Source organism: Theobroma cacao, chromosome 6 (assembly GCF_000208745.1).
Source record: "Theobroma cacao cultivar B97-61/B2 chromosome 6, Criollo_cocoa_genome_V2, whole genome shotgun sequence".
NCBI lineage: Eukaryota > Viridiplantae > Streptophyta > Magnoliopsida > Malvales > Malvaceae > Theobroma > Theobroma cacao.
This window is the reverse complement of record NC_030855.1, coordinates 20,618,056-20,633,282: the sequence shown is the minus strand read 5'-3', so window position 1 is coordinate 20,633,282 and position 15,227 is coordinate 20,618,056. Positions and strand designations below refer to the sequence as shown.

General features: G+C 36.4%; 1 protein-coding gene across 1 annotated transcript; it reads right to left on the bottom strand.

Annotated features, from left to right (window-relative positions):
- Nucleotides 119–10,941, bottom strand: LOC18596308 (1-phosphatidylinositol-3-phosphate 5-kinase FAB1B). The gene is made up of 11 exons (XM_018123498.1): nt 9,277–10,941; nt 8,206–8,949; nt 7,210–7,363; nt 6,737–7,081; nt 5,361–6,251; nt 4,945–5,276; nt 4,419–4,542; nt 4,157–4,327; nt 2,059–3,603; nt 950–1,216; nt 119–797 (listed from the first exon to the last, which is right to left on the bottom strand). Exons 1-11 carry the CDS (start codon nt 9,894–9,896, stop codon nt 474–476), a joined length of 5,517 nt encoding a protein of 1,838 aa, XP_017978987.1. The 5' UTR covers nt 9,897–10,941; the 3' UTR covers nt 119–473.

Below are 15,227 nucleotides of genomic sequence, written 5' to 3'. Positions count from 1 at the left end.
TATCAGATACTATCATTTAATGACCAAATTGTACACGATATAATATTAAGCAAAAGATGAATGCTGGAAACCTGAACAATTAACGACCTGAAAAGGCAACAGACACACAGAAAGAAAGTATATAGAAGATATCGGGAATTCACATAGGAGTCTAATTCACTGTGATACATGAAAAAGAGTTGACATAGAATACATGTACATGATGGAATGCTAAATACAAGAACAAATATTTTGTACAAAAATTTCATGTAGAGGTCATCAAATATTGGACCTCCGACAGAAATTCTCATGGCTTTTAACTGCCTTGTTCTGCATCTCCTAACAAATAATTATGAATTTCTCTTTTGATGTGTAAAAGAAAAATTAGCCTCCAAAAGAATTGATAAAACGGAATCATATGAACAAGGAAAAACAGATAGGGAGAGTTGACTCCCAAATTATATTTTTGAATATACAACCACAGACTCACAGAATCACTTAACTGAGCTCCCACCTGGTCCATTCTCTTCACCTATATCTGACTGAGATTTGCTTGAAATGATAGGAGGAGACCACTGATCTGGGATCATTAGAAAATAAGTTGTCATTGCTTTCCTGAACCTTTTCTTGTATTGTTTTGGTGAAATTACAGTTGGTGATTCGTTCTTTGGCCCACCAAGGATGCCTGAAGCCTTTACCCAAGTTTCAAGATGCTTGTCCCAGGTATACTGCCTCATGAAATCAATGATTCCAAGAACTAACTCATGCTTCTCTTCATCCACTCCAACCAGTAACGAATAATCCATCACATCGCATGACTGCAAGGTAGAAAAGATAAAGAATGAGTACAACTGATGACATGTACTTTAGTTAATCTAAACTAGAAATGCAGGTCATGTGAACATATCTCCAGGTATGCAAACTACACCCCCTCCTTTCGGGGGCACAAGCACACAGATTTAAAACTTACTGCAAGAAAAGCAGTGTCATTCCAGACTGCTCTTTCCAACAACCGCTTAGCCTTATTACTCACAAAAATAGGGCAAGTTGGCATTGATTCAATCAAGTTCTGATCTAGCAGAACCTTGTTGCTTCCACTAGAATCAGGATTATAACGAGATCTAGAAGATCCTTTGAGATCATACAGCCGTGTGACACTTCTTCTAAACATAAGATTCTCCATAACCAAAACATCCATCCTTGATTCTTTCCCACCTTTAAGATGCTTTGCCGTAACCTTCCAAGAAAAAAATCAACAATAAAAAGTAAATAATGATCCCAGAAAATATGTGAAATTTGCCATCTATAAATAAGTTGAACACACTCTTAGTGCCATCTCATTCCTAAAAGCATAAAAAAGCAAAGGTTTTCTGTCCTCTTTCCTAAATCCTCTTGATTATTTTCATACAAAAGTATGAGCAATTAGCATCAAACCCAGGACAATCTATATTTACTCTTAAAAGATAGAATACGACCCTTAGAGCTAGTTCCAACTTTCAGCTTTTCCTTCCTCGAATATAAATATACTTCTTTGGATATGTCAGTAGCTATATAAGTATAAGAAGGTCAAGCCGATCAGTCTTGCCAGAATGCATTAGCAGATATTGTATAGAAGTAGCAATGCTGTCACCTGTCTGCCTAAGTTACCCATCAACTTCCTAGTGGGCACATAACACTAGCTTACTTCAAGGTAATAACCGTAACAAAACATATTAAACTTGTAAATTGAAAGACTGCATTCTAAACAATTTATTCTGTCATAATAATTCACTTCTGTATAACGGCAAGGTTCAATATGTAAGCTTATAAGTTATTTATGCAAAAACAACCTTACTTATCTGCACATATTAAACGAAATAAGCACTCTGACTACAAGTATAAAGGAAAAAACAGGTACTTTCTGGCTTTCAGTTATTTGGACATTAAAAAGTTATTATGGGAGCCAATATGAAAGAAAATGCCAGGATTATTCCAGCTTCTTTATATGATGGCCAAAATGAGCAATTTGTCTTGTTTATCCAATAGATTAATAATTATGATATGTAGCATTATAGCGTCTGAAGCCCTAAGAGCATGCACCTGATAAATGCCGAGAATCTTTGCCAGGCACGTTGGACTTCCAGAACTGATTGATTCAGACAAGTACTTGAAATAACCAGGTGCAAATTTTATAAACGATTCCAACTCTGTCTTTGTGACTTGTTTAATGATAAAACGATCATCCAAGGTCTTTGCAAAGAAAACATTGCTCTTGCCACCCTGAGCTCCCCACTTCTTACAACGACTCAGAGACCTTATAAAATCTAACTCTGATGGGCAACATATTCTCCTTAATGCTTCAAACCGCTTTGCAAAGTAGCAAGTCACAGTATATTTCACTTTATCAACTGACCCATCATCTCCAAAAGACACCCTGACATGCAAAGCCTTTGTACAGTAGAGTGGGTCCATAATCAGGGAGCTGCGAGATCCAGTAATGTCATCTGTTGAACCAAGACTTCTATGAGAATCAAGGGTCATCTCATCAACAGAATGTAACAATTGAGAATTCACTGAATCAGATAAGGGAACTGAGGCCATTAAATCCCCACTGTCTTTAGGTCTATCCCCATCATCACTTAGCTGGAAATGATATTCAGGAGATGCCAGAGCATATGATATCATACTCGTAGGCTCATCATCAAAAACTGGAATAACAGTGTCGTTAACACCCACCGGCAAAAGCAAGCTAGCCCCACCTTGCAGTTCTGACTCTCTAAATGATGAAACATAGACTGGATCATATTCACTGAATGTATCAAGCTTTGAAGCACTTCCTAAGAAGTTTTTGTTCAATGAACGGTAGAAACTTAAGAAAGGCATTCTTAACCAGCTAACAGAATCTTCCATATTTTCAGAACCTTTAGTGGACAATGCAGGTGAAAGAGAATGAAGAACCTTCAGCCCAAGTATTTCTTCAGAATGGTCTTCCAAATCTAACCCCTCTGTTGCTGCACCTATGGCAGCAATATCTGCAGCAGCAGCAGAATCAGAAAGTGAACATGAAGTATTCTTGGGTATTACAGATGCTCGCTGAATTTCACCAGTCCAGGCAGCATCAAGGGTATCAGACAAATTTTCTACACTAGGAAACTGGCCTTCAGACAGGACCCGGCGAACATTTGCCGCAGGTTTCTCACAGTCAGATCGGTCATACATGCTCTGGCTAGCAGAAAGGTTACCATAGTCTTTGTTTCCAAGATTTGAATTTTCACTCATGTCTGGTCCTTGATGGATCACATCTGACTGATTAGTGTTGCCATTTAATTCTCTTTGGTCAAAGTCTCTATCAAGCTTTGCCTCCACAATGGCAGAGTCACTGCATTCAGAGCCTTTTCCAAGTTCCAACAAATCCATGTCTTTGAACTTCTCACCATCAGTGGGGGATTTCTCCTCATGTCCTGAAATTGAATTGCTGAAACCGTCCTGCAGGCCATAATTTTCTAAATTGGCTGCAAAAACCAGGCGGTGGTCCCACATATAAGATTGGAAAAGAAATTGCCGCCGCAACCGATTAATTTCAAGGATGTCAATAACAGGTTGCCCTTTTCTCACTTCCCTTTTCAAAGCCTTTTGCAATGATTCCTAAACCAAGGCCAAGAACTATTAGAAACCAGAAATTAGAAACAGCAATGAAATTTTGACATTTGTTTTTCAGTTATAGACATTTTTTAACTCAAAGTAACAGAAGAAAGGGAAATTTGACTTTTTTTTTTCAGTTATAGACCCTTTTAAATTGTCAACTCTGAATAATTTTATCTACAAATCTCTGGTATGTTTACAGAATTTTATAAAGGTTTTGTTCTTTACCAGAATTTTATTGATTGAAAAATAATACGAAACCAGATAACTATCTCCCCAAAGAGAAAAGCTTAATGGATAAATTTCAAAAGGTTATCATGGTGGACCTCCAACACATAAGTCTTTTGTGGAAAACATTTGCAGAATTTCTAAACATTGTTTACCAATGAGTTCACAAAATATGGAGATAGCATTTTTCTAACAGTTATTATAATTCCCGATTCATCAGCATGCATACTCATTTATTTTATTTCTACATGGTCAACATAATCCACTGGCAATCTGGCATAGACATTAAAATCTGTCTTGCTAAGGCAAAAAAGAAAGGAAGTCTCACCTCAAACTCCAGCTTCTCCTTCTGTAATATTCCTTGAAGTTCAGTAATTTGATGTCTCAATTCAGGTGTTTTTGCAACGTTATTAGGTGCCCCTGTGCCAAGTTTTTTTCCCGAAATTTGACTTAGGGAATTGAGTACTTCAGAAAATAGAAGCTCTGCCCGGTCGACCACCTGTTTATAATAATAAGATAAAAATAGATTACCCAATTGCAGAGAGATCCAATTGGCTTCTTCAGAAAAAACAAAATTATTATCCTTTCACCTTATCTGTTTCTTTTCGTATCCACTCCTGATTCTGAAAGTCAAAATCAAGTTTTGGGGGTGGAAGGTAGACAGAATGTACGTCAACTGATGCATACCGAAAACAAGCAACCATTCTCCCAAATCTACAGATATTTAAACAGTGAGTTGAGAAAGAGACGATAATAAATGAAATTTTTTGCCATTAACAATTCCTGGTCTTTTATCAGCCAAGTCATGCTCTACATCATTCAACATGAGGCATCAAATTTATAATCAGTTCATTAGCTCATTCATTAGGTATCTATGACCACTCAAAGAAGTACTATGATTGATATAACCTGAGCAAGGATCTTGTATGGCCAGAAAGGTTTAAATCAACTCAAACAAAATATGCAATAATGACACTGTGGAGAATTATCATTATATAAGTCAAGAGCTGGCACAAAAGTTGTGTTTTGCATATTCTTTATGAGGCCAACTACTTGTGGTACTCATGTATGATATTTGGTTACATAAATATAAAACAATAGAGGAAGAAAATTTACCCATAGAAACGAAGACAATCTCTATGTAAAGAATGGCCACAGCTGGCAACCCTGCTTGCAGCTGCATGGTTTGAAAAACTAAGCTCCAAAAACTTCCCAAAAGATAAACCCCAAGCAGCATCAGACATCACTATTCTCTGAGTGGCTGGAGGAAAACCATTGGTCCTAGGACATCTCAGGCATCGGTGCCACATCCAGATCTTGCCCTCTCTTTCACCAGGTAAGAAAATTTCTGGGACCTTCTTAACAGATATGGTAAGGGTTCCTTGCCGATGAGTGTAACAGTGAACATGTGCTTCTGAAGGCATATCACAAGAATGGCATCGATAACTCTGACAAATCAGTAGTCTCTTCAGTTTCAAGAGAATTCCTGGGTATGTAAGAAGAAATATATAAATGTGAGGAAGAAAGTTTACCTGATCGAATAAATGATCCCGTAAAAACCGACCCAAAGGTTTATCAAAACTGCCATAGTACTTGATTCGAAAGAGATGAGATCTTTCGCAGACAGTCCCTTTCCACACGCATCGGGATGATAAAGAAACCAAAATGCTCTGATTATCAGAAGGTGATGGAGGAAATTCTTCTTTTAATGGTTTTGGCTCCTCAGAATGGTTCTTATGGTTTTTACTATCTTGTTGCACAGATGATGCCTCTGAGCCACCTGGCTGAATTTCAACTGCTGCGCTATGATTTTCTTGTTCAATTTGTACCATAGAAAATTGTCCCAAAGATTCTAATGACCCAACAATACTGAAAGTGAGACGATTATTTGTGACAGCCAATTCACTTTTGTCTGTAAAAACTCCCACCATTGAGGATTCTTTGGGACCCATTTCATTTCTCTTGAAAAGTGTGTCTGAAACAACTTTCTCAGAAGCAGAAGATAAATGGGCAGTTGACTCTATAAAATTGGGTTGCGCAGACCACAAGCTTGTACCATTAGGTAAACAAGATGGTGAAGTTTCTTCTATCTTCTGAATATTATGACTCATGATTGATGATGACAGATCTAAAGTGAGACTACTGTTAGCTCTTCGCAGTTCACTACTATGCTGAGGTTCCGGGGACTTTTTATTGGCAGGAAGCAGAAAACCAGGAACTGTTGATATGGACCTCGCAATGCTTGATGGTTTATCCAGAAGTGCCACAGTAATGGGAGAGTTCAAAGGGAATTCTGGCAGAGAAGCTCCTTCATCAGCAAGAAATGATGTCTCCAAAGCCAAGTGATAAGCTGCAAAAATTCCATATTGGACCACATGCTTCACTTTCTTCAACTCATCTCCATTTGCACCTCTGAGTAATATCTGAAGCAAACAGGCAAAAATAAATAAAATATGTATGTATGTATATGTGTGCATGTGTGTGTGTGTGTGTGTGTGTGTGTGTGTGTTTATGCTTCACTTTCTTCAACTCATCTCCATTTGCACCTCCGAGTAATATCTGAAGCAAACAGGCCTAAATAAATAAAATATGTATGTTCGTGTGTATATATATCCACAAAAATAATCTTCAGTTTAAACTAATAAAATGATCCACTTGCAACATAAAGATAATTTCATATAGACCCACACTGTTAGCAACACAAATATTATCTCCACAAAAAACCTCCTAAACCTTTCCAGTGAAATCATCTTCCAGGAGATCTCAGAGGAGATAAAACAACTGACACTGAACGGGGGTTTATGTAAGGACCAATGAATTGTCCCATAAACCAAATTTAAGTATGTCAGGGTAAATTTTAATTTCTTCTGTTAGTTTTCATTTATTTATGGTTAATTTGTTAACTTACAGTGCAACCCAATGGCTTTGGGCAGCCTTCAAAGTACATTAATGTCTTGAACAATTTCTTCCCTCCTTGTCCAGCAGAGCCAAGATCTTCCATGAACCTCTCAACATGAAACTTTTCACAGTAACCCAGCTTCTGAGTAGAGAGATGATCAATTGAAGGGATTATTTGAGCACCTGTGCAGCGTGCAATGCGTTCTAACAATGGCCTTTTGATATTGAGAACAAGTGATATGTCTTTTTCAAGAAGATAGTCCTGGGCAAATCGAGAAACTGATTTCTCTACCAGAAGGATATTGGGTTGATGTGCATGTATCTTTGCTACTGCCATCTTCAAATGGTCCATTTCCTGGTTAAAGATGTCAACCCATTAACATAAGGACAAAAAGACAGTATATTAAAAAAAAAAAACATAGTGGCTCGAGGAAATAAAAATCGATAATCTTAAACAGAAAGAAATATATAAACATGAAACACCTGCTGCAACAAAGTATCAAAACTTGACAATAGGTTAGAGACCCGCTGGTATTCAAGAGCTCCACCAAGAATCAACAACCGAGGTTTCTCTATTTTTGAAGTCATTCGTCGATGAGCAACATTTTTCTTGCATACAACTCCTTTGACAACCATACTACAAGAACAGTAGCAAAATCAGAAATAGAAAAAGGACATGTTGACAACCAGTGCAGCGGTATAGTTGAATCGGTATGTTAATATCAAGCAGCCAATGCAAGTGATAAAAGTGGTGCAACTGATAGTCTAATGTCAACAATGTAGTTTTACAAAATCTAGCCGTGTAGTCATCGCTTAAGGTAGACGAACGAATGGAAGGGAGTGTCAGACCTTGCCACGTTTAGGCAGGGGCAAAATGTAAGGTTTCCAAGGTTAAAAGAGAGGTGTCTCCACCTAATTGGCAAGCCATTCTGGACATAATCATCTAATTCTTTTTTTTTTACCAGTAATTGATGACTTTCTCAAATCACTGCACTACGTGTGTAAGTGGACAAGTGCTGAAGAAACCTTCAAGAAAATAAGTGTTTTTTAAGTTTTTTTTTTTTTTCTAATTTTTGTTGATGTTTAACAGTATCTATGGCTATTTAGTCAGATAAGATTGTTGATTGATCCATCCTCTTACTTAACATAGATCAGGAGAAATGAAGAGTTGGATTTATGTTGTTAAGTAGCATATCAAGAAAATCCTAGCACAGACTTCTTAGATTTATACATGAGTTATCAAATTAGAAACCTGCTATTCAGCAGCCAGAATGAAGGCCGCAGTCTGTACTACATCCATATGCTGAAACCTTAAAGAGAAAGTCCAGGGTTGATGCAGACATAAGACATGATTTTCTGTTTTACAAAGCAATCTTAGCGGTAATCTCAGTGATTTAACTAATTGAGATATCTACATTCGTTAGAACAAAATGGCATAATGAGTCACATAGAATATTTATTATCGTGTGTAACATTTACCTCTCACAGCGACGTCCAGAAGCTATGCATTTCACTTTAACATATCCACCAGGGTCCATACCTCCCCCTTTGCTAGTGTCTGGCTTCAAGAGTGTAGCAGCCTCCCATGAAAGAGCAGTGATAATCTCCAACCAACTCTCTTCATCATTTTCATCACCCACAGGAAGGTTCTCAACCTGTAAAAGCTGAGCAACCAAAGCCCTAAAATGTCCATCAACAATATTCTTCATTGCTTTCTTGTGCTCCTCACTTGACCTATCCCTAGTGCGATACTCCCCACTTCCAAAGCTGCTTGAGTTGCGTAGATATCCCCACTCTCCAGAAGCATTCCCATCATCATCATCATCATCAAATAGAGCAGCTTCCCTCTCATCTTCTTCATCTTCTGGTTCAGGAGGGAGCCAGAGAAGTCCATTATTTTCAAAATCTACAGCCTCAGCGTCTAGATCCTCAGCAGCGTATAAAGAAGATGATGCTTCACATTCCTCACCAATTTCACGTTCATCTTTCTTCACAAGCTGTGATATTCCTTCCAAACCTGTTGAAGGAAAACCATTGTTTATTGGAGAACTGCTTAAAATTTTTGAGTCAATATTTTCGCTATCAGGATGAAACTTATGTGATCCATCATCGTTGCTCATCTCATCAAAATCAACAGGACTATAGTAGCCATTTTCTTGACAGAAATGCTTTGTCTCAGAATCAGACAGGTATAAGCTGTACTCATCATCCTCATCATCACTCCTGATGACAAAAGAAAGGAAAGTTATAGGTAAGTAATAGCAATAGCACATTAAGACTATCTTTTCTCTCCAACTCTTCCAATTGGTTTTAATGGCTACTTATTTTTCCTTTTCCTTTTTCTATTTCTGTTTTTAAGAGACCTATTCGATAAATAGCACTGATCAAAAATGAAAAATAATAATAAAAAAAAAACAATAATTAGGGATGCACAAACACATGCAGACAAAGGTGTCCAAGGACAAATATAAAGATATAACTTATGCTTGATTGATAGACAAATCTTAAAAATTTTAAGGTTATGCAATGAAGAGGACAAAAGCATCTGACCTGTTCAATGAAAACCCATAATGGTTCGAAGATGGATCTTCTGCATCCATAACAAGATCATTGCTCCTCTCTGGTGCTCTCTTGCCAGGCCTATCCATGCTTGTATTCATTGCAGACAGTTGATGCGGGCTGAGAATAGGCCTCTGTTGAACTCGTTGGTATGGTCCAGCTGGATATGGCATTGAGCCAAAAGTGAAACTACTGGTGTTAGCAGTGCCACTGGATTTGGTGCTGATAAAACTAGTGGCCGATGGTGAAGTACTAAGTTCCTGGTTGGGCACTTGCACTCCATCATCAATACTAGTTATGCCCTGCTCCCATTGCTTGAAACAATAATTACACACCCTAATCTTCTCCCGCTCTTCTTGGGGAAGCCTTGTGTCATTAGATGGTGCAGGAACTGAGTTTGCTGTACACTTGGCACAGAAAACTCGGCCACAGAGTCGACAATGGTGTCTACGGTTAAACAATGTGAACTGGGAATCACAATCATAGCATACCCTGCAGCTATGATCAGGCATCCAAAAGTCCCTTGACACATTAGCAGGCTCTGATCGCCAAGGGAGCCATGACTTTAGTAAACTAACTAGCTCAGAAAATGTCTTATTTGGGGCATCCATCTACGAATGATTCTACTGCCCCTGCTCATTATGTTATGTTCATTTGACACTCTTGACAAACCATAAACTAGATAACATCCAATTCACCCCAAATGAAGACACAATCCTACCAAGAGCAACAATAGAACTTTAAAAAATTCTAGGAAACCATAACTGAAACCACTCTAATCCACCTCAAAAACAATTCTTTTAAAAAACAATCATGCGCACACTGCAATCTTTCACCAGATCAAAGTAGCTTGCAATGCTCCATCCCAATCCAAGAATGAATAAATAGTACAGTAGAAACTGGAACAAACCGCTGCCAAGTTCATTAAACCCACCTCAAAATTCTTCTGTGCTCAAATTCTTGAACTAAAACTTAGTTGAACATATTGCAATACAGCAAATCATACAAAGAGTAAAAGACTGATCCTCAGTCACTACAAATAAGATCAAAACACCCCCTTTCTCATGAACCAACTCATACCCATCTGTCATCAATCACTCCCACGCGTAATTTAACAGATCCCATTATTCAGAATCACCAAATAACACCAACAGAAATATCTTTTCCACATTACAACCAACAATAAATAAATAAATCCTTCCCTTCCACACAGATAAAATCAACAAATTTATATGCAATTCAGGTGCGTATTTATATATATAAAATCGTTTTACCTCAAATTGCCAATCAACAACGTCATCATCAATCAATCAGTGATCAATCTCTTCATGAATTACGCAGCTCGTTACTAGATTCTTGCCACGTACGCAAACAGACCGTTATAAAGAAAAAAGGGTAGGTAAAAGCCAAATGAAACGAAAAGACCCCAGTGCCCTACTACCCAGAAAGCGGTTCTTCGTCAAGAAACCAATAAAACGATAAAATTCTTGATCTTGATCATGAGCATCTCATTCTCAATATATAAAGAAAAAACGAACCCCATTTTTTTCTTTTTAACGAACTTTATGAAAAAAACACCTGAAAAAGCCTACGGATTATATCTATACAAAAAAAAAAAATCTGGGAATATATTATATCTAATCTCACAATCTACAAAATTGAGTAAAAAATTTCTCTTTTTTTCCTATAAAATAATCATTTTTAGTGTTTTTCTTATTTTTGAATTTGTTGACAGTGCTGATTCAGATTATTTTGACCCTATATCCTGTGGCAGAGAAAGCGACTCCCCTGAAACGTGGGCACAGGATATGAACTGTAGACTCTGCTGTATGCAAACAAAATTGAAATTTGAGCACTTCTTTTAAGTTGTGGCAAATGGGTTTGATGGACAAAAATGACCTCAAGAGCGTTCCCAACAGGGGACAGAGATTTTGTACTTATGTTGAAAGTTCTGACTTTTTCAAGACAACTGTGCAACAGAACATAACAAGAGAAGAGATTTTGAAGGGTCAATAATTTGCTGTCTCTCACCACAAAGACGAAAACGCGTTTGCGGTTTTCTCGACAATGATACACTCCTACGCTCTCAACTATGAAGCTAATTCCATACTGCTTTTAGAAACCAAGTATTGTTGATTATATTATTTTTTTCCAATTAATTTTCAATAAATATATAAACAAAGAGTTTTCTTTGGGTGAAAAATGAAAGAGTTTTAACTTGTGAACAAAAGCATTCATATATAATAAATATATTTCCTAGTGCATTGAATGCAGCATACGTTTTTGTTCGTTGAATAAGACAAAATAATTATAGTTAATCATCCTGTTGACATTAGTAGGTTTAACTTTTTAAAATATTCTAATCCCTTAAAAAACTTAACTTTTAGTCATAATTTTACATAAATTTATTAATTTTTAAAATATACAATTCATTAAAAAATATAAACATCGTTAACAAAAAAAAATATTAAAAGACTAAAATGTCATTTATTTCTTCTCTCATTTTTTTTTTCTCAAATAATGTCAATGAGCCGACCACCTCATGGCAGATGCTAGTAAAGAGAAAGAAGCACCGATCAAGTGCTTCTCAAGGGAGGGGAGCATCTTACTTTCCTAAATTTTTTTTTTTGTATAATAGTAATTTTTAAAATTAATAAAAGATAAAATTATCTCTTTAATATTGTCACGTTATCAAACTAACGAAAACACTAATAGTTGGACCTATGTGTCCAACGAAATATATTTTTTTAAATGAAGTATCTATTTCAAAAATAAATGAATTTGTCTAAAATTTCGATTAAAAATTGAGGATCTAGTATTTTATATAAGTTGAATCCCTAGATCCATGCATGAATATTAGAACACCAAAAGCATCAACTATTTATTACGTACTTATTTCATTTATAGAGGTATCCATTGTTCGTAACGAAAAAATAGAAAATTCTTGATAAAGGCTAGATCTTCCTTTTCGCACTTCTCTATTGTTTGTGGCAACTCTCAATGGGCAGATACCGTTAGATTAGAAAGGAAAAGAGGACCTAGCTATATATATATATATATATATTTCAATAAACAAGACCCTAATACAAATCTCCCCATTAAAAGTGTACCAGACCAAGGCCTACACAACCGCCAAACCACATTAACCTAATTAGACGTGTAAAACCCATCATTAATTGATCAATTTAATATCGATTGGGCTCTCATGCTTTGTCTCACATTAGGACTAAACTATCAGTCTGTTTTATAAAATCAAAATTATCAATTAATAAAAGCCCACATAATAGAAAATTCGAACATTCTCCCACTTAGGCAATATTAATTGGAGTTTATTTTGACTTTAAGAAACACTTTAGAAAACAAAGACTCTAGATTGATTGACTTAATTTGATGTGGCCACAATTTAAAAATATTTAACCCTTAGGGACAACGTCTTAATGATCATATCTAATAAAAACATCTAATATTGAATTATGATAGTCATTATGCCACTTATTGACATAAGACCAATCCATCGTTACAAGCACTAGTGATCTTATTGATAGTGGATCTTAGTGTAGCTGTGTAGCAAGAAAATAACATCCAAATATGATCTCAATGTGTTATTTTCATTGTCGGTTATCTTGCTGATTTTTCTAACCCTGTTGAGAAATCTATTTAGCATTAACAACATGCCTGTATGTCTCCTATTTGTAACAACCCCTCTCTGATCGCTACCGACGTTCGAGATCTCCGGGAAAGACCTGCCAAGTCCCGAACAATCTTTTCTCGAAATGCCCATTAGTTCACTACATACAATCACCATTCTATATTGATACTTAAAACAATACTTTCATATCATGACTTGAACCATAAACATAATAATCGATTTAAGCTTTAAACCATTTAATCACAAGTTTATACATTGAAATCCACAATCTCCAATTATTTACTTATATCAATATCAATATCTGTTTACAACTTAATGAACAAAGAGCTACGACTTGACCTCTAACAGTGGAGTGACTCGGATAAAATGCTATGAGATGCCTTTACCTATTTGCGGTGGATTGTACGCACTGATGATTTCAAGCTAGGCCAATTCTCTGTTTGCAAAAGGAGAAATAAAAGGGGTGTGAGTCTCACAGATTCAGTGATCATCGGCTCCATAAGCAGGCGATGAGGGAAAACAAACATAAAGATGAGATATTTATAAAATCAAAAGTAGGTGTAGAAAACATATTCCGTTAAACTAAGAGATTTTGTTTTTGTACCTTGCAAGTATTAAGAATAATAAATCACAAGTAAACATATATGAAAACGGTTATATTTAAGGTACTAAAAAAAAATCTTTCAATTTTGATATTCAGTCAACAGTAAATCCAATGGCCAGTGTAGAATGAAGAGTCTTAAACATAAAAAAAAAAAGCGAAATAACTGATCATCAATAAATATGTAAATTTCACTTGCCATTCAATGGTAAATTTCAAGTGTTAATGCTATGCATTGTGTAATAAAAATCCACAAGTGAGCATCATCCTCGGGTAGGTTTAGTATAGCCCTTAGGCTTATTCTCTCAGACATCATCACCTACTCGTGGGAACTGCCCACACCACCATATATAAATCGGGGCTTCAGGTCTCCCTTTACCTACTCGTGGGAACTGTTCACGCCACACAATATGAATCGGGGCTTCCGGTCCCCTTTTACCTACTCGTGGGAACTGCCCACGCCACCTAATATGAATCGAGGCTTTAGGTTCCCCTTTTACAATCAAATATTGATACTCAACAATTACTACTTTGTGCACAGATACCACACTTTACCTGGTGTGGTAACAGGTCTTACCCCAAAGTATCTCAATCACGTTAAAATGAAAATCATTGCAATTTAATGCATTTGCAAAACATGACAGATCAAAAGCAATATAATCATAAATTGAATGTTATGCATAATTTATTTCAAAGCATGGCATATCCATCAAATCATCATGCTAAGTGAAATTAATAAATTTTTAATCAAATCCCATGAATCAATTAATGACCATTGGCCCAAACATCACACAAGCTTGCAAGGTATGATTTTGAAGTGAAAAGCCAGTCAAAGGTTTGTTTCCTAGTAATTAAAAGCATGTAGATATATACTTATATATAATATAGAAAAAAAAACGAATTTAAAATCCTTGATTGCAATCAAAAACAACCTAAGACTTTCTACCAACTCATGCTTTTCACAATTTCGTCAACTATCAAATGTAACATATATAATATATTTATTGGGATATAGTTTTTGAAATTTAGCACCCACTCACCTCACAATAGTGAGACGTTACTTTGCTATTGGTTCGTGCGTGTATCTTGCTATTCTTTCTTACTGGTCGCTCGTTATTTTCTTCGACCTTTCTTTCTTTATCTTTTCTTCTCTTTTATGCCGGCAGCAATTCTTTCATGTCTTCCTCTCAAAATCAATAGCCATTTCCTTCCTTTCTTTCTCTCAAACCAACAACAAGTTTCTTTCTTTTCTCTCTCAAAATTGGCAACACAAAGCTGCTCTTTTCTCCTTCAAAATTGATAGCGAAAGCTGCTCTTTTCTCCCTCAAAATCGGTAACACAAAGCTCCTCTTTTCTCCCTCAAAATCGACAACCAAAGCTGCTCATTTTTTCCTCAAAATCGACAACCAAAGTTGCTCCTTTCTCCTCAAAATCGGCTCTTTCTCTCCCTTAAAATGGTAGCAAAACCAACTCTCTTCTCCTCTTTAAAATGGCAGAAATCAGCCCCCTCAAACTCAACTCATTCTCATTTTTTTTCTTTCCTTTCTTTTCCTCACCACTCGGCTTTTTCTTTTCTTTTTCTTTCTTTCCTTACCTGGCTGAATGGAGGACAAATAATGCTACTAAAAGGCCATTTAATGGATGAAATGGTGGGGAAGGAAACCGGACATGACAAGCCTCTTATCATGTCCC